This window comes from Lynx rufus, unplaced genomic scaffold, assembly GCF_022079265.1.
Source record: "Lynx rufus isolate CCGP_SWC_20201006 ecotype Redwood Valley unplaced genomic scaffold, mLynRuf1.p SCAF_9, whole genome shotgun sequence".
NCBI classification, from domain to species: Eukaryota; Metazoa; Chordata; class Mammalia; order Carnivora; family Felidae; genus Lynx; species Lynx rufus.
This window is the reverse complement of record NW_025814897.1, coordinates 1,330,278-1,349,208: the sequence shown is the minus strand read 5'-3', so window position 1 is coordinate 1,349,208 and position 18,931 is coordinate 1,330,278. Positions and strand designations below refer to the sequence as shown.

The 18,931-nt window shown below is 43.5% G+C and overlaps 1 protein-coding gene across 2 annotated transcripts; it reads left to right on the top strand.

The window, feature by feature from the left end:
- The first annotated feature begins 3,562 nt into the window (after window positions 1-3,562).
- LOC124504838 (stromelysin-2-like) lies at window positions 3,563-15,333 on the top strand. 2 transcript variants are annotated; one of them, XM_047070423.1, is made up of 10 exons: window positions 3,563-3,632; window positions 6,061-6,305; window positions 6,397-6,545; window positions 6,649-6,774; window positions 8,226-8,390; window positions 8,576-8,723; window positions 10,033-10,166; window positions 12,942-13,101; window positions 13,829-13,932; window positions 14,952-15,333. In XM_047070423.1, the coding sequence occupies exons 2-10, from the start codon at window positions 6,154-6,156 to the stop codon at window positions 15,050-15,052; spliced, it is 1,239 nt and encodes a 412-aa protein (XP_046926379.1). In that variant the 5' UTR covers window positions 3,563-3,632; window positions 6,061-6,153; the 3' UTR covers window positions 15,053-15,333. The 2 variants fall into 2 exon arrangements, with proteins under 2 accessions (XP_046926379.1, XP_046926378.1); XM_047070422.1 differs by lacking the exon at window positions 3,563-3,632 and adding an exon at window positions 5,276-5,434.
- Window positions 15,334-18,931: the final 3,598 nt, after the last annotated feature.

Genomic DNA, 18,931 nt, shown 5'->3' with positions numbered 1-18,931 from the left:
GAGGAGTCTAGGTCTCCTTGAAGAAGGATCCTTCTTCATACTTATGTATTTGTATGGCTTAAACAACAGAAGTTTACTTTCTCATGATTCTGGAGGCTATGATTTTTTTGTTGGTTGGTTCTATTTATTTTTGAGAGACAGAGCGTGAGTGGGGAAGGGGCAGACAGAGGGGGGGACAGAGGATCTGGAGCAGGCTCTGCGCGTACAACAGAGAGCCCGATGTGGGGCTCAAGCTCACAAACCAAGAGATCACGACCTGAGCCGAAGTCAGATGCTCATGTGACTGAGCCACCCAGGTGTCCTGGAGGCTATAATTTTGAGATCAAGGTGTTGACAGGGTTGGGTTCTTCTGAGGCTTCTCTCCTTGGCTTGCAGATGACCATCTTCTCCCTGTTTTTTCCTGTGGTCTCTCCTTTGTATGTACTGGTGTCCTAATCTTCTCTTCTAAATACAGACCCCAGTTATATTGGATTAGGGCCACCCTAATGACCCCATTCTAACTCAATTGGCTCTTTAGAGACCCTATGTCCAAATTCAGTCCCATCCTGAGGCATGGAGGGGCTAGGACTTCAACATATAAATTGTGGAGACAAAATTTAGCCGACAATACGCAGCCTGTGTGTCTGTGTGTGTGTGTGTGTGTAGTAAATTATCCCACAAAAGGACTTGTGTCCATTGACCAAGGTAACTGTGCTCTGGAGAAAGAGAAACATCCAGATTTTTCAAAAACAACTGGGTACTAGATCTGAGCTGACAATGACAAAGAGGTCACAAAATAGCAACTTGATCTTCTAGTTTAGAAAGGAGCCTTATGATACACCTGAAACTAAGAGTATACTGTATGTTAACTAACTGGAATTTAAATTAAAAACTTAAAAAAAAAATAAAGAAGCCTTATGAAAGTTTAATGAACAAAGTTCTGACTCGAGCTCATCGTGGGCCCAGTGGGTCCATGGACACATCCTGTGGCCATTTTCTTGGTCAAACTTTCCTCTTGGTTTGCTTACTTGTGGAGTTAGAACCTTATGTGTGAAGGATCAAATGAGAGCCTCTGAAACTGCTCCTCCCTAAATTCTCTGGCAAGATGATAACTTAGAAACACCAAAAAACCATTACCACATCCTGGAGGATTGCATAGACAGATAATAACATCAAAGACTTCAAAACAACAAGGAGAGTCATCCCTATTGCAACTCCATTCGATTTCTCCCTCTGGTCCCGGCACAAAGTGGATGGATCATGGTGGGTGATGGCAGACTTCTGTAAACTTAACCAAGCAGGTGGCATGCCCTGTGGCTATTGTATCAGACACAATTGCTTTACTGGAGCGAATCAACAGAGCCACAGAATCTCAGCATGGAGTGATTTAGGAGGAAGGTTTGAAGATTTCCCTTCTTCTATGAGCCCAGATGCACTTTGAAAAATAGAGTATTTGCTTCTTAGTGTTTTGGTTCGGTTTTAGCCCCAAATCTAACTTTTCTAGTTGGAAGCCTTGGGAGAATTTAGAATTTAGAATTTACCATGATAAGGGGAAATAGTAGCTTTTTTTTTCTAGACCTCTTCCATGCGTGTTGAAGAGGCAGCATTCTGGCCAAGAAATTGCAGCGAAAGCCAGATCTGCTCTACTCAACTCTCTGTGATGTTAAGCAAATGATCTGGACTTTCTGAATCTTCATTTCCTATCTGTGACAAAAGAAACATAATGCAGGGTTTTCCTGAAGGCGGACAAGTCTACATCACCCAGCAGAGACCTGTCACATAGAAAATATCAAATAAATGAGAACTGCCTGTTCCTTCCCACACCCTCCTAAGCCCAGAGTTTTTCATCACTGTTACTTGCCTCACTAACAAGTTTCTTTCTACCAAAAAAGTGCACGATACTAATGACCCAACCCAACAATGAACCAGAATCCAGATTGAAAATACAGTAACATTATTTTGCGTATCCAACAAGTATTAATAATAGTGCTTATTATAGGTCACCATGTATAATCATGCCTCTGAATATTTACAAGAGGCACTGAAGCCACAATTCTGAAACTTGTCTAACCCCTGCTTTGACATTTTGCCTCCTTAGCTGGTAGTCTTTATCAGGTCAGAAACTTGTTATCTAAAGTTCTTACCTAAATACCAGGAAGGAAATACAATGGGTGAAAATTCAGCAATAAACTATGTTCCCACTCTGCAACAAAGTGCTATTTAAAAGCATGGGAAAGGAAGTGGACTTCTCATTGTCCTCACCTTTGACCCAGGATGATAACCCCAACCTGTAATAACATCAAGACTTTCCAATGAAAGAAGAAGTTGCCCATTATTGTAGCTGGTATCATGACACAGCTCGCTTAGGGTTATGTGTGTATCTACAGTCTTGGAATCAGAGGTTGCTAGATGTTGAAAATTGATAGGTAACCAGTTTTTCCAAGAACTGGACCATCTCTAAGTGGGGAGCGTCCTACATTTCTCAGGCTTGGTTACAGGACAAGATGAATCATAGGTTCTATGTGGATGGCATCCGTACAACCCCCACATAAGGGTGCAGGCCACACTGAGTCCATCTCTCGCCGCCCCCCACCAGTGCACAGGTGGCATCCACCTTAGAGAACTACCCTGTGACTGCACCACTGTGCTCCTCGCTTCCTAAGAGCTGGGGATAAGGAACAGAGAATGGGAGAGAGGAGGGAGGGGAGAACAGCTCTGTGGTAGGGCCGCACAGTACCTACCACCTGGGTTATCCACCCAGCTGCCTTGTCAGTAAGTTACCCTGAATAAAACTCCACGTGAATGGTGCACAGTGGCTTGCCTTGTTTTTCGGCATTACAGTGACTTCTCAGGCTGGAGGATACATCACTGGCCTCCCTCCGCCTTCCGGCACCAGAAGGTCAGGTGATGGAGCAGGTGGACACAGACCAAAGGAAAAGCCCCGATTCACAGGATGGTCAGAGCGTTGAGAAGACAACACAAGCTACGGAGGTCAGCTGAAGGCCCTTTCCCAGGTGTCGAGAATGAGAAAAACCAACAAAAAGTGTACAAAGGTGAGAGAAAGGCATTGGGGGCAGAGCCAAGGTTCAAGCCGAAAGCTCGTTGATGGAAATGTAAGTTGCAGTGGTTAGGATTCTGAGTAATCACTTATCACTTGTTTGCTGGTTTACTTCATTTTTCTGATACTAATCTACACCACGGCATTGTTTTGAGCATGGGAAATAACACACTTTTAGGGCCTGGCATATCCCTAGAAAGTTTTCTCCTTTCTTTAAGGAGCAGTTCTATACTTGCCTGACCATACACACGCTTTAAGAAGCTTGACAAAGCTACGAATGACTTACAGACAAACCTATAGCGCTCTTCCTGCCCCAGGTCACCAATTCCTTCGCAGTGTGGTGGGTGAGTGGAGGACACGGTACACGCCAGCAGCGCTCGTGTGAGGCCTGTGCTCTGGTGTTTTGACAGTTGTAATCACAGCACTTACCACCACATTAATTCTCATTGTGTCATGACCACATCGTAAGATCCATCAACAGGACGCTTGACAGCAATAAAATTATGACTCAGATAAAGACGAGGACTCCCAGAGTGTGCCCCATCCGTGCCTGGGACCATTGCCACGGAGCTGTCAGGCCAACAAGCTTTGTCTGGTAAGAGACTTGTTCCAAGCCTAAAACAACCTCCCTGCGAGTCGGGTTACATCCACCCTGTTTCTACAGATGCCAAAACGGTGGTCCACAAAAATGATACTCTTAAGTCCCACTTAGATTGCTCTAAGTCCCACTGACTTTCTCAAGGCCCCACGTCCCTCATTCTCCAGCTGAGGTCCGTTCCATGCCACTGTGGTAGAGCTGACCCTGTGGCTCCATCAGCCACAGGTGGACGGGACTGGCTCAGGGCACCCCCACACTTCTTCTAGCTCTGTCTGCCTCGGTGGGGCTTAAATGGCAGGTGGGCTGATGGGTGATTCCTGCACACTCATGAACTTAGACTCCTATCATGTAGAGTTAATTTGTCTGTAGCGAGAGAAAATCCTAATTCTACTCGACAAGAATTTTAGGGCTATCTGTATTAATAGGTTAACTGGGTAAAAATAAGGTATTGCAGACGTATGATGTGAAAAACACTGCGTTTGGCTGAGAAAAGGAAAGAGACAAAGTGCTGTTTGTGTGCAGAGGTGAGTGGCTGTATGGGGAGGGTCTGACATCATTCCCCGTGACATATCTCAGTCCGTCTTCTTGCCCTGTGTACTTGCAGACGAGGAACTGAGGAGATTTTTCTTAAAGCCAAGAAGGTAGGAGGTATTTCCATTCCAATTTAATGGGTTTTTACGGACTGGTTTCTGTGAGCGTGTCTTTCCTTCTGAAATCTACAGCCTCCATCCAGCACAAGCCGGGCCACAGGGGAATCAGTACGTGCTCCGTCCTCCCCTCTGCGGACCTTCCTTTCCACCACCTGCTTCCTTCCCAAGCAAGCCCCACCCCAGGGACAGCAAATCCATCTGAAAAGCAGTGGTGACTGGGTTTTACGACTCAAGAAATGAAATATCTCTTCTAATATCTTCTAGATAACAATGCCCACATTTAGACCAAAGCGGTGTCTGTCCTTTATTTCCATTCATCTACTTCTACCTAACCTGCTTATATTTGAGTTTAAAATAAAGTCTTTTTTTTTAACGTTTATTTATTTTTGAGACAGAGAGAGACAGAGCATGAGCGGGGGAGGGTCAGAGAGAGGGAGACACAGAATCTGAAACAGGCTCCAGGCTCTGAGCTGTCAGCACGGAGCCCAACGCGGGGCTCGAACTCACGAACTGCGAGATCATGACCTGAGCCGAAGTCGGACGCTTAACCGACTGAGCCACCCAGGTGCCCCAAAATACAGTCTTTTTAAAAGAAAAGGTCACTGCTTCCAAATGTCTCTACATACGATGTGTTACTAGGCTTTTCAGCTACTTCTCAGGAAACACACAGAGGTGAACAGTCCTTTATTTTTCCTCTTTCCAAACACAGAAACCATTTCTTGAAAATTAATCACGATTACATTACCCAAGTTGAAAAGTTGAAGGGAAGGGAAATTCTGATGTAGACCAAATCACCTTTACCATTTCTAGGAAATTAATCACGATTACATTACCCAAGTTGAAAAGTTGAAGGGAAGGGAAATTCTGATGTAGACCAGATCAGCTTTACATTAAATTTTTAAGAATATTCTTGATGTTCAGATAAAAAAAAAAAAAAACACGAGCATGAATCATGCTCTTCGGATATAAGCACCATCACCCTAGAAAGGGACAGTCCCTGGAGGGTAGACACCCAAGCCAATAGGCAAGATATTTTCCTGAGCTATGAAGCATCCTGCAATCCTTGTGCTGTTTTGTCTGCCAGTCTGCTCTGCTTATCCACTGAATGGAGGAGTGAGGGAGAAGGACCCGAGCACGGATCTTGTCCAGGTACATCGTGATGGCGGCCACTGCAGCCGCTGGCCAGCCCCCAGGGAAAAGGAAGCTGCCTGCTTGGTCTTGCAACACAAACTAGGCTGGTTTGATTGTCAGTCACTGTGTTGGACTAAGGTAGCATCGGGCACCTCGAGTGCTAGAGGTGGGTGTCCCTATGTTTGAGCAGAGAGGGAAGAGAGGTGCAGGAAGGGAATAGGGACTAGAAGTCTGAGCTCCTCGAGGTTGTAGGAACACACCGGCGGCTGCTTTGGCGCTAAGGGGAGGAACAAATGGGAAGTGCTGGAAACTTCTCTGGCTTTAGAATTTCTTTGGTGGAAACAATTAGGGCCGAGGAACATGCTCATTGTGACTTTCCAATAATTTCAGGTAATACTGTTCATATTGTTACTCATCATGTTTAGGCAAAAGATCTTATCCCCGTTAAGTCTTGAACCAGGAGTGGAGTAACAGTGTAGATTTCTGCCCCCTTCCTGCCTTGAACACCGTTCCTTTGCTCTAGGTGGACAGACGTCCTTTACACTCCCTGGATGGGTTGCTGACTAACTCATGACCTGTTCAATAAAGCCAGTTTGATCTTTTAAATTACTCAGTGAAGTTTTTGTTGTTTAACATCCCACTAGCAATACCTAGAGAACTACTACGACCTCGCAAAGGATGTGAAACAGTTCGTCAGAAGAAGGGACAGCGGACCTGTCGTTAAAAAAATCCGAGAAATGCAGAAGTTCCTCGGGTTGGAGGTGACGGGGAAGCTGGACCCTGACACTCTGGCGATGATACGCAAGCCCCGGTGCGGCGTTCCCGACGTGGGCCAGTTCACCACCTTCCCTGGCCTGCCGAAGTGGAGGAAAACGCACCTCACCTACAGGTAACGGGTCCAAAGAGGTGTTCACATCACACTGTGATTTAACCAATTACCATCACAGGAGAAAATAATCTCTTCAATTTTTTTCTTAAAGGATTGTGAATTATACACTGGATTTGCCGAGAGAGGCTGTTGACTCTGCCTTTGAGAAGGCTCTGAAAGCCTGGGAGGAGGTGACCCCACTTACTTTCTCCAAGATTTACGAAGGAGAGGCTGACATAATGATCTTTTTTGCAGTTAGAGGTAAAAAAAAAATTACATGTATCATTTATCTGGCGCTTACTGGAAAAGGGCATAAAGAAATTCTAAACACTTGTATTACCATTATTTTTTTTCCCTCTGCCAGAACATGGAGACTTTATCCCTTTTGATGGATCAGGAAACGTTTTGGCTCATGCCTATCCACCTGGCCCTGGTTTAGATGGAGATGTTCACTTTGATGATGACGAGCTGTGGAGGGAGGATAAATCAGGTGGGCACCAGGTTCCCTGGTTTCAGGAACAACGTCTAACACTATCCAAGAATAGTTAGATCATTCAGCATGAGCAGTAAATGTAACATCCTAATAACTAAAATTTGTGATGGTTTGGGTGCTAACAACCAGAAGCACTGGTGTTTCAGTCATCATTGATGAACATTTTCTAATGTCTGCGTTTGCTTCTTTGCTCCCAACAAGCACAATATGGGAGGCACCATTCAATCTTATTTCCACAGCTCAGGGTCCCATGGAGCTTTTTTAGGATCAGCATGTTAACAAATGCTTCTCATTTCTTTAACTAGCAATGACAAAGGTAGAAGGAATTGTACTGAATTGGTTCCAACCTAAAATGTGCCCTGGGGTTTCTTCTTTTCTTTCCATTTGCCTCCTTTTCTCTTAAAAGATCAGGAAAATGCCAGAAAATAAAGGAAATTGTTAAGTCATCTCTTTAAGGAAACATATAACTATCTTTAGATTAGGAGCCTTTTCTTTTTCTAAATTAATTCTGAAAGACTTTACTAAGTTTAAACACAATGACCAAAATTAACTACGTTTTTTTTCGAGGGGCTTCTAAAGTTTGGAAACACACAGTTGAACAACTGTTATTTTCAAGGTGGGTTGGGATGATGTTCGGTGCAAATGCAAAGAGCATCTTTGCTGAGGGTACACACGTGCCATGAGCAACGATCTTGCTTTATTGGAACGACCATTCTTTTCTGCATAATTGCTTGGAGACTTGCTTAAATAATTTCTACTATTAATTTCAATAAAAATTTTTAGAAGGTAAAGAAAAGCTGAAGCCAGCTGTGTTTGTGCTGCAGAAAGCTGTTATTGGACATATTTCTATTCTAAGCTAGAGATTGTACCTATCCATTGGCACTGACTACAGAAGACGTTTGTTAACCACCAAAAATTGTGTGATTATGTTTGAAGAAGAGGAAGGACAAGTCAGATTAAATCCTCACAGGAAATGACTAGTTTTGTTGTGTAAGAGTGGAGGAACACGGCGAATACCCTGTGATTAATTTGAACTTAGGTTACAGCTGGCACATGTTACTAAATTTGAACAATAACTAACTTTGTATTTGTAGAGACAATGAAGAGTTATCTGTATTGACATGTAGTCTTGGTACCTCCAAAAAATTATTTTGGAAACAGTGTTTATCACCGTCAGTCTAGGCGAAATGACCAGGTTTTCCTGGCTAAAGAGAAAACTGGGGAGGAGGAATATGGTGAAACCCTCTCTTATTATATTGACTTCAAGTCAACCTTGAAAAATAATTAAATTTCTATGAAGTATGGAATATGCCAATCAACGAATGAACCCACAAATAAGGAGAATAGTACCACGTGGTCCCAAGGATAGTCACTGGTATGTGTTCATACGTATGTGTTCACAGAACAAACAGCTTTTCGATTCTGAACATTTATGGTTTTTCAAATAGGAACCAACTTATTCCTCGTTGCTGCTCATGAATTCGGCCATTCCCTGGGTCTCTATCACTCGGCCGACCCCACAGCTTTGATGTATCCCGTCTACAACCCACTTACAGACCTGACCCGCTTCCGCCTTGCCCGAGATGATGTGAACGGCATCCAGTCCCTGTATGGTGAGCGATGCTGGAAAAAGGAGGCATTGGAGCTTTGCAGTCATGGTCTTCGGGAAAGCTTTAAAATGCTGCATAAAGCATTTGCAATTCGTCTCAACGCACTCAGAGAGTGTTTGGAAAGCATAGAAATTGACGGAAGCATCCCATTTCTCCTCATGTTCCATCCCCACATCTGTTTCCTTTAGGACCTCCCCCTACGTCATCCCCTGATGGCCCCGCGGGGCCCACGGAATCTGTGCCTCCAGAACCTGGGACACCAGCCACGTGCGATCCTGCTTTGTCCTTCGATGCCGTCAGCTCTCTGAGGGGAGAAATCCTGTTCTTTAAAGACAGGTCAGACCAGAAGATTCTATTTCCCTACCTATTCTTTTAATGTACAATGCTTCGAAAGGAAAACAGAAACTTGACAGAAATATTTAAATAAGATATTTCCTCTACACTTTACAATCATTCAGATCTGGTTCTTGTTGCATTTTATCATCTCCTTAAAGTAGCCTGGATCATTTTGTTTACAGACGTACGAAGGATGATTCTGGGTCACTAGAACGTAAGCCAGGTGAAGGCATGGGGTTCTCTCTGTGTTGTTCACTCTTTGATCCTGGGGACCTATAACGGGCCCAGGACATGCAGTGTGTAAGGCGAACAAGTGAATGATTAATTGGTGTATTTAGCTATCATAAACCAGGTAACTTCTACTTCTGGAAGTCGAGCCGTACCTTGACCTGTGCTAACAAATACTACTATTTAAATTGATTAATTTGAGAAAAAGTGATATATGTTTCTGGCACAATATTAACATAGCACCAAAAGACACAGAAGGAAAAGCGAAATCTCTCTCCTGTCTCTGACCTAGGTAGTCCCTATTCTCCCTGTAGGTTCAACCACTGCTAACAACTTCCTTCGTCTCTTTACAAAGCTATTCTATTCACATACAAACATAAATGGGTATGTTTTTTCTTACTTTTTAAAAAAATACTAATGAGGGCATAATATACATACCATTTTAGGGACTTCTAGAGTGGTGTAGCTTATCGATTAAATAAAAGTTACTTAAGAGACAGCCTGTGCAGGAAATAAATCTCCAGGGGAAAGGTGCCGTCTCTGTACCAAGCAGTAAAGACACATCTTCATCCCCAGAGATGGGACGTTTAGAGCCAAGAAGGCTGGGTAAACAACCCTTGCTACTTTTTACTATGTGCTCCCCCAGCCCAAAGTCCCTTGAGGATTCCTTACTAATTAAAGATCCCACAGTTCAGTTCTCCTTGCTCTGTCAATGCCTCACAGATTTATGGTTTCTTTATCTCGAAACTACGACAATTCCCTACGTCACTCACTTCTCTGGGACCCAATTTCATTATTGGGCCTCCACATGCACGTAATACAACTTTGGGTTTTTTTCTCCTGTTAATCTGCCTCACATAAATTTAATTCTACCCGAAGGTAGAGCAGAATTCTCCTTCCCTTCAATGGACACTGAGCTAAGTAGTTATATTACCACGGATTTCATCACCTCGGATCATAGGAAAGAAGATGGCCCAGTACAGTCTTCTGAGTTGTCATTGATGGAAAGAGAGAGAATATGTTCTTTTATATATACACTGAAAGGAGAAAAACAATTGTAATTAATTTTTATGTTTTCCAGATATTTTTGGCGTAGATCTCGCTGGAACCTTGAACCTGAATTTCATTTGATTTCTACATTTTGGCCCTCTCTCCCATCAGGCTTGGATGCTGCCTATGAAGTTAATAACAAGGATACCGTCTTTGTGTTTAAAGGCAAATAAGATATAAGAATTTTAAGTTGTTGAAAAAGTTCTCTTGCCAAAATTTCACTGACGTGAATTTTCTCCATTATGTTAAATTTTATATGATTTATTACTGCAAAGACCTAGTGCCAATACTTAGACAAGATGTGTATAAGAACATTCTAAGTTTTACTTTCCATTATTCAATGACACTGGGGCACCTGGCTGAGCGTCCAAATTCTTGATCTCAGGTCAAGTCTTTGTTAAAACAATTTTTTTTTTCAACGTTTATTTTTTATTTTTGGGACAGAGAGAGACAGAGCATGAATGGGGGAGGGGCAGAGAGAGGGAGACACAGAATCCGAAGTAGGCTCCAGGCTCCGAGCTGTCAGCACAGAGCCCGACGTGGGGCTCAAACTCACAAATTGTGAGATCATAACCTGAGCCAAAGTCAGATGCTTAACTTTGGCTGAGCCACCCAGGCTCCCCCCAATTTTTTTTAATGTGTACTTATTTTTGAGAAAGAGAGACAGAGCACAAGCAGGGGAAGGGCAGAGAGAGGGAGACACAGAATTGGAAGCAGGCTCCAGGCTCTGAGCTGTCAGCACAGAGCCCAACACAGGGCTTGAACCCACGAACAGTGAGATCATGACCTGAGCCAAAGTCTGATGTTTGACTGAGCCACCCAGGTGCTCCTCAGCTCAGGTCTTGATTTCAGGGTCATGAGTTCAAGCCCCACGTTGGGCTCTATGCACTGGGCATGAAGCCTGCTTAAAAAAAATTCAATGATACCTAAATAATAGAAGCTACCCCACGTTCATGAATAAGGAAATAGTAATAATGTAATGTAGGAAACATAGAGACCGTGTAGTAAAAATGTCAACTTATCTATAAATACAAGATATTTTCCATTCAAATGCCAAAATAGTTTTCATGGAACTTGACAAATCGGTTCCCTTGCGTGGGAAAGCAAAGGCCGAGAATAGCCAGGGTACAGCTGGAGGAGAATGAGCCGGGGAGGACAAGCCAAGGAGGACGAGCCGGGGACGATGGCCGCATGCTGGAACTGGAGTGGAGAACACCGTGTCAGCGTGTTGACACTAACAGGCGTCCAGGACTCTCTGGCCCTTTCTCAGATTTTACACCTGCTGGTTCAGTCTCTTCCACTGTGAATATGCTCTTTGAGTTCTTTTACTTCTGGAGTCAGCGTTGCTAACATATCTTTCTAGGAATGTGTCCATTCCGTCCATTTTCAAATTGACTGGGATGAAGCTTTCTGAGTATTATTTTGTTATTTCACTTATCGCTGAAGTTCTGTTCCCTTTCTCCTTCCTGCTCTTGGGTCTTTGTGCCTCTCTCTTCGCCCATCTCATCGGATAACAGGATACTTAACAATTTCATTCGGCATCTCAAAGGACTCTCAGCTTTGTCATCCTCTCTACTGCATTTTGATTTTCTGTCCACATCACTATTGCCCATGTTTTTGCTGTTTTCGAATGTATTCTGTTACTGTTTTTTGTAACTTCAGTTTGGTACTCCCAGCCCTTTCTTCTTTCCTGGTATAAACATTTATGCCTAAAAATATCCCTTTCTTCTCAACTTTTGTTCCATTCCTACAAGTTTTGATATGTAGTAGTTTCATTGTGTTCATTTTTAAGTTTTTAAAACATTTTTTCCATTTTTAATTTTTCCCCTTGTTTCAGAGTTATTTGGGAGTGTTTGTAAGCATCAAATTGTGTGGGGATTTTTAAAAGTCAGGAATTTCTGACAATCTCACTTTTATGAGGAGGAAATGAAATCACCTGAAGTTGCATTGGCTACTGTAAATGTTCCCTAACTCTGAGGCGTTGCTTTCACCCAGTAATTTATGTGACATTTATTTATCCTTGCGATGTGCCAGGCAAGGTACTCCTTAGTGTAGTTCAAACCCGAAAGAGGCTCCTATTCCGGAGAGGGCAGCAGGGCTGAAATCGAGCGCGTTAGGAAAGATAAGAGCTGGGATTGAGGGGAGCTCGCAGGTGCCGTGGGGGACAGCGCTGGCCCCGCATCCAGGGCTCAGCAAAGACCCTGGGACGGGATGATGGTCAGGATGAGTGCTGAGGGAGAACTCTGTTGTGTGGAAAAGGACCGAGTGTGTAGAGTGGAAAGGCCTTCAAGGAGGAGGGACAGTCTACACAAAGGCAAGAGAACATCTGGAGCTGCCCAGACAGGTGCAGGTCATTCGGGTGAGGCAAGACAGACACACGACAGACTGGTGTTTTAGGTCAGTTACCCTGGCAATAACGTTAGGGAGGGATTCGGGGCATGGCAAGGGGTGTGATGAAGTAAAAGCAGAGGGACTGATGAGCATTCAGTGTCCTGATTCACTCACATTTGGGTGGCTTCCTAGGCTACTCATAAGAAGCACAGTCTGGACTAGCGACCACACGGGACCCAAGAAAAGTATCCAATAAGTACCTGACTTTGTGATGTGCAGTTACAAGAGGGTTCCTAGGTAGAAACTCAGACCAAGGAGTCACCAGCAATTGTAAGAGATGACCAGGACCAGTCACTGTAATTACAAACTGCCATCAACTGTATTATTTATAGATAATAAATATAAGACCCAGAAAGGACAGAGACCAGAGTTAACTACTCATTCATTCATTCGCTCATTCAGGGAATGTTTGCTAAATACTATCACCTGGGCGTTGGGTTAGTGGCTGGAACTAAAACCAGGATTTCCTGTTTCCCACAACAATGTGCTAATAGCTTCTCTAAAACCACAAGGCTTCACTAAAATTTCTTGGCTTCCTTTTTTCAAAAGGAAATCACTTCTGGGCCATCAGAGGAACCGAGGTACAAGCAGGTTATCCAAAAGACATCCACACCCTGGGTTTTCCTCCAGCCTTGGGAAAAATAGATGCCGCTGTTTCTGATGAGGAAAAGAAGAAAACGTACTTCTTTGTAGAGGACAAATACTGGCGGTAAGACGCGGTTGGAATGACTCTGTATGGAGCCTGATTAGGGACGTTAGGTTCTTTCTTTACAGATATCCTCCCTCCAGTCCCACCCTCTAACTCGGTCTAACCTCCAACTTCCTGATTATGAAGAAGACGACTTAGAGTTACCCCACTTCTCAGATATAATACAGGGCTCTCAGAATGGCTGGTCCCCGGGTCATATATCCAGACAGCAGAAGACATCACGAGAGGCCACCTGAGGTCCAGACAGCAAGCCACCATAGGAAGCCCAGGTGTATCAGGCTGTAGAGGCATGATCTACAGGGCAAGTGTGATAAATAACCAGAGTTTGTTTTTAGCCAAGTGATTAATTCACTTCGCATCTTATGTGTATGCAGTCCTCATGCATTTGTGGCAGAAAGGCACTTGGGCTCTGTGTTGAGGCTCAGAAACTTGACCTCAGACATACAAATGGAGCTCCGATGGAATAGCATGATATCCTTGCCTCTGGAGTAAACGTTGGTTTGTGTGCTAAGCTTACGGTCTAGGAAAGTCGCACATTTTTGTAGTCCTGAAAATGCTTACCACTTCTTTACCCTACCTGAGAATTATCTGGAATTCCACACTGGGGCAGTAACATTATTTCCTACTGTCGTATGCAATGGGGCCTCTGCTCGATGTTGATATCATACTGTCGTATGTAATGGGGCCTCTGCACAATGTTGAGCTGTATTTCTTTCACTTGGTACAGATTTGATGAAAATAGCCAGTCCATGGAGCGAGGCTTCCCCAGACAAATAGCTGACGACTTTCCAGGAGTTGGGCCGAAGGTTGATGCTGTATTTCAGGAATTTGGTAAGAAGGCACCCACTTCATCGCCACTGGGGACACTATGGGGCATTTTATGGAATCAAAATGATGTGGAGAGTCAGTCTTCAAATCATTCAGTCTTATACCCTTTATTCTCTAAATTTTTGAAAATTTTAACTTTTAGCTTACATTTATTTTTCCTGGATACTTTCCAAGTCTCTGTTTCATACCTGCACATAAAATGAAAGGGTGCTTCCTCACACCGTAGTCAGTATTCCTCAGGTCACTATTTGGTAAAAAAACACAAGCAAGTATGAGCCAGATTACTGACGGCAGGCTGCCATTCTCCTCTCTCCCGTCCCATCCCGGGGGGCCTTGTGTGGCCTTGTGTTGAAGTCTGTAGTTGCCTACACTGAGTAATTCATTTGGAAATAAATAGCAGTCTTCCCTTATGCTCAAAATACACAAAATTCAATTCCTGGTCTTGGCTAGGTGGGATGGTGACTTGTGTGCTTGTTCTGAAGGCATTTTGGAGGGAGATGCTGGGGCTCGACAGTCATGAGGCGTGTGATCTTATTGCTAAGGTATCTTGACCTTTGTGCATACAGAGTAGGAAATGACCTCCAGTGCTTTGGGTTGTTGGCCTGATTCTCCTGGGTCCAGTTACCTCCCAACCTGCGCTTTAGGACCTAGAGGGGGAAGTGGGGTATTTCAAATACCATAGAATATCGTCAGTATGGAGGCAGTACAATCCAATGTTTTAGAGCCCTGGCTTTGAAGTCAGAAGAGATGGAGTTCTCGCTCCACCTTTCATTAGAGATGTTACCTTGCAGAAATTGCAAAATCTCCCTAGTTCTCATTTTTACCCCCATTCGTGACATCTCACACTTTTTTAGTTAAGAGAGAAGACATAAAGCGTGTAAGCACTCAGCACGGTGGCTGGCGCAGAGTAACAACTGAATAAATACCGTTCATTATTAGTTTCCTCTCATTCTGAGCTTTGCATGTTACAAAATTGATTTATTTGAAGAATGTCTCATCGTTTTCCTCATCTATGCTTACAGGATTTTTCTATTTCTTCAGAGGACCGTTACAGTTTGAGTTTGACCCGAATGCCAGGATGGTGACACGTGTATTGAAGAGTAACAACTGGTTATATTGTTAAGTGAGAAGTGAAAGAGATAGATTCATCTTAAATGAATCTAATAATTATTCACCTATTTTATTTTAAGTCAGAGGGATGAATTTTTCCTGTGTGTGCAGTGGCCAAAGAAGAGGAAACTTGCAGGCACTTTCACGTGTCATGGAGCATTTATCTGGGCCACTTCACTTGCTGTTGGATTACATTGACTAGAAGTTGGATACATCCATGTGCACTAGTCAGAGAACGTATTTCCGTGGGTGTTTTATTTGCTACTTAATAAAGATTTTTATTTTTGACCTGTTCCTTCTTTCTAGAATAATTCATTTTTAATACAAGGACCACAGGGTGGACTGAGCACTTAACAGCTGTTCTGCTGGTAGGTGTAATGGAAACACACACTCCAGGGATGTGGCATATGGCGGTCATGTGCCCTCTCCCATTCTCTCCACCAACAGGATCTTTATTTTTACCTCCCAGATATCATAAGCATTCCTTACACATCTAAGGAAGAAAGAGCTTAGTCTTTGTTGTTGTTGTCCAGTAGGACTGGGTCTGAACAATGTTGGAAAATAGAATTCTAGAATATTGGAGCTTAAGAACCTAGCAAATCATCTACTGCATGTTATCACTCACAGGCATGGAAACAAAACTAGTTTGGAATCCAGCCACCATTTTTTTTTCGACTTTTCTCTCCTCAGAGAGTACCCCTTAAAATTTCTTGAGGGCCCGTTTAGTGGTCACGAACTCCTTTAAGTTTTGTTTGTCTGGGAAACTTTTTATCTCTCCTTCTATTTTGAATTTTTTTTTTCAACATTTATTTATTTTTGGGACAGAGAGAGACAGAGCATGAACAGGGGAGGGGCAGAGAGAGAGGGAGACACAGAATCGGAAACAGGCTCCAGGCTCTGAGCCATCAGCCCAGAGCCTGACGCGGGGCTCGAACTCACGGACCACGAGATCGTGACCTGGCTGAAGTCGGACGCTTAACCGACTGCGCCACCCAGGCGCCCCTCTCTCCTTCTATTTTGAATGACAGCCTTACTGGATAAGGAATCATTGGCTGCATATTTTTCTGATTCAGCACATTGAATATATCCTGCCACTCCTTTCTTACCTGCCATGTTTGTGTGGATAGGTCTGCTGTGAACCTGATCTGTCTTCCCTTGTAGGTTAAGGACTTTTTTCCCTTGCTGCTTTCATGATTCTTTCCTTGCCTGAGTATTTGGTGAATTTGACTATGATATGCCTTGTTGATGGTTGGTTTTTGTTGAATCTAATGGGGGTCCTCTGTGCTTCCTGGATTTTGATGTGTGTGTCTTTTCCCAGGTTAGGAAAGTTTTCTGTTATGATTTGCTCACATAACCCTTCTACGTCTTTTTCTCTCTCTTCATCTTCCGGGACCCCTATGATTCTGATGTTGTTCCTTTTTAATGAGTCACTGATTTCTCTAATTCTTAAATCATGCTCTTTTCCTTAGTCTCCCTCTTTTTTTCTTCTTCAGTATTCTCCATAAGTTTGTCCTCTATATCACTGATTCATAGTTCTGCCTCATCTGTCCTTGCCACCATGGCATCCATTGGAGATTGCAGCTCAGTTATAGCATTTTCTATTTCATCCTGACTAGCTTTTACTTCTTTTATCTCCACAGAAAGGGATTCTAATTCATTTTCAATGCCAGCTAGTATTCTGATTATTGTAATTCTGATTTCTGGTTCAGACATCTTGCTTGTATCTGTGTTGATTAAGTCCCTGGCTGTCATTTCTTCCTGCTCTTTCTTTTGGGGTGAATTCCTTCATTTTGTCATTTTAAAGGAAGAAAAGGAATTAATAAGGTAAAAAAATTAAAATTAAAAAATTAAAACAACACACACACACACACACACACACCCCAAACAAATGATGCTAGATCCTAGGTTTGTTTTGGTCTAGGTGTTGAAAGGACCTTGATAGATTAGAGAAAAAGAGGGGTAGAGAAGGAAAATGTTTGAAATTTTGAAAAAATGAATACAAGGAAATAGAATAAAATGAAATGATGGAAGTAAAATACAATTTGAAAAATTGACAAAAAAGTAAAAAATATAGTAGAAAAAAATTAAAGAAAAATATTTTTAATAAAAATTGGAAATAGAAATAACCTTTTTCTCTTTCTGTATTCAAAAATAAGAAAAGAAAAAAAGGAGAAAAAAGAAAATTGAATAGATGGAGTAGGGAAAAGACTGAAATACGGTTGGAATTACATCTGTTTCCCCTAGAAGTCAGACTATGAAGTGCTTTACAGTCCGTAAACTAAGCAGGCTGGAGAGACTCATGTTCCTAAAGAGAGACGTTGGCCCAGTCAGGCGGGGCTTAGTGTAACGGCTCCGTTCTCCACTAGATGGCGCTGCTTAGTTTACAGGGGTGGATTGTTGCGATGCCTGTAGGTGCATATGCGCATGTGCGGGAGTGGTGAAAATGGCGTCACCCAGCTACCCAGTCTCTAGTATCGGAACTCTGTTCTCCACACCAGCAATCGGGCACCCTCCTTTGTCTCCGGCTTCCGTTCACTCCTGGCTTTTACACTCTCCGTGACCAAGCCTTCAGGCTGCCAGGCGGCGCCTCTCTCCTGAGTTTTATCTCAGATGCAGCTGTGTTTCCCGCCCCCTCGCTTCTGACGGACTGCGGCTTTGACCAGCTCAGATCCTCTGCCAGAGGGTCTCACTGAGCAGTGGCTGGAGCCAGGCACCCCCAGGAACATTTGCATGATCCTGTTGCAGCAGCGCCTCAGGGATTATGGAAAATCACAACACGCATCTGGCACCAGCCTTCGCCCTTCCCACCAGAGCACCGCCAGGTATCAGCTGTGGAGTTGCAGACTCTACGCTCCCCCTGTTTATAGTCTGAATGGAATTTAAACCCTCTCCTTTCTCCCTTTTTAGTTCAGTCCCTGTGGCTGTTCCCACTTTTCCACTTTCTCTGTGGCTGCTTTTGGGGGGGGGGCGGTGATTTTCCCAAACTCTCGCCCCAACCCCATCTCCGTCCTCTCTCCACAAGCAGAAACAGCTTCCAGCCCTCTGTGGCTTCTCTCTCCCCCAGTTCACCTCTCCGCACCATGTACCTGCTGAATTCTGTGGTTCAGGTTGTGCAGATTGTTGTGTTAATCATCAGATCAGTTTTCTGGGTGTGCAAGATAGTTTAGCGTTGGTCTGGCTGTATTTCATGGATGCGAGACACACAAAAACTTCCATGCTGTTCCTCCATCTTGGCTCCTCCAGCTCCAGCCACCATTTTTGAACCCAAGTGTTATTTCAGTGGTGCTCCCTGACTGCCCCAGAGACCAAATATCTCATTTCCTTCTCATTCTTTCATTAAAATATTCTCTCATTACCATTCTGTAGCTGGCAGCTCCTGAGTGATAATAGCTCCCGTAGACCTGCCAATTGTATGGTTTTGCTGAAGTGGGTTTATCATCACTCAGTTATATGCGTCACACCTTTCCAGGTACCCTACAGAGACTTGGTCATTCTTTTGTTGATTCACCTACATGACAGGCACTTTCTTGAGTACAACATGTAGGACAGTGAGGAAAACACATTTGACCCAACCTCTTTGAGTTCTGCCTGGTGGGAGTAAGAAATCAAAGAACATGAACACAAATTAATATATGATTATAAATAGTAAAAATATTATTAAAGAAATGACAGAATGATAAGGGAGAGTAATGTTAGGGGTGGGAGGGAGCTACCAGCTAAAGCCCAGTTGTTCAAAAATGTCCCTCTGGGACAAGAACGAAGAAAAAAATGCATAAATTCCGTTGGCCAGGCCAGTGGGTGGAAGGAGATCCAGCATTCTAGGAAGAGAAAATGCACAATAATGTCAAGGCTCAGAGGTGAAAGAATCTTGCCACGCTCCTGGAATTGAAAG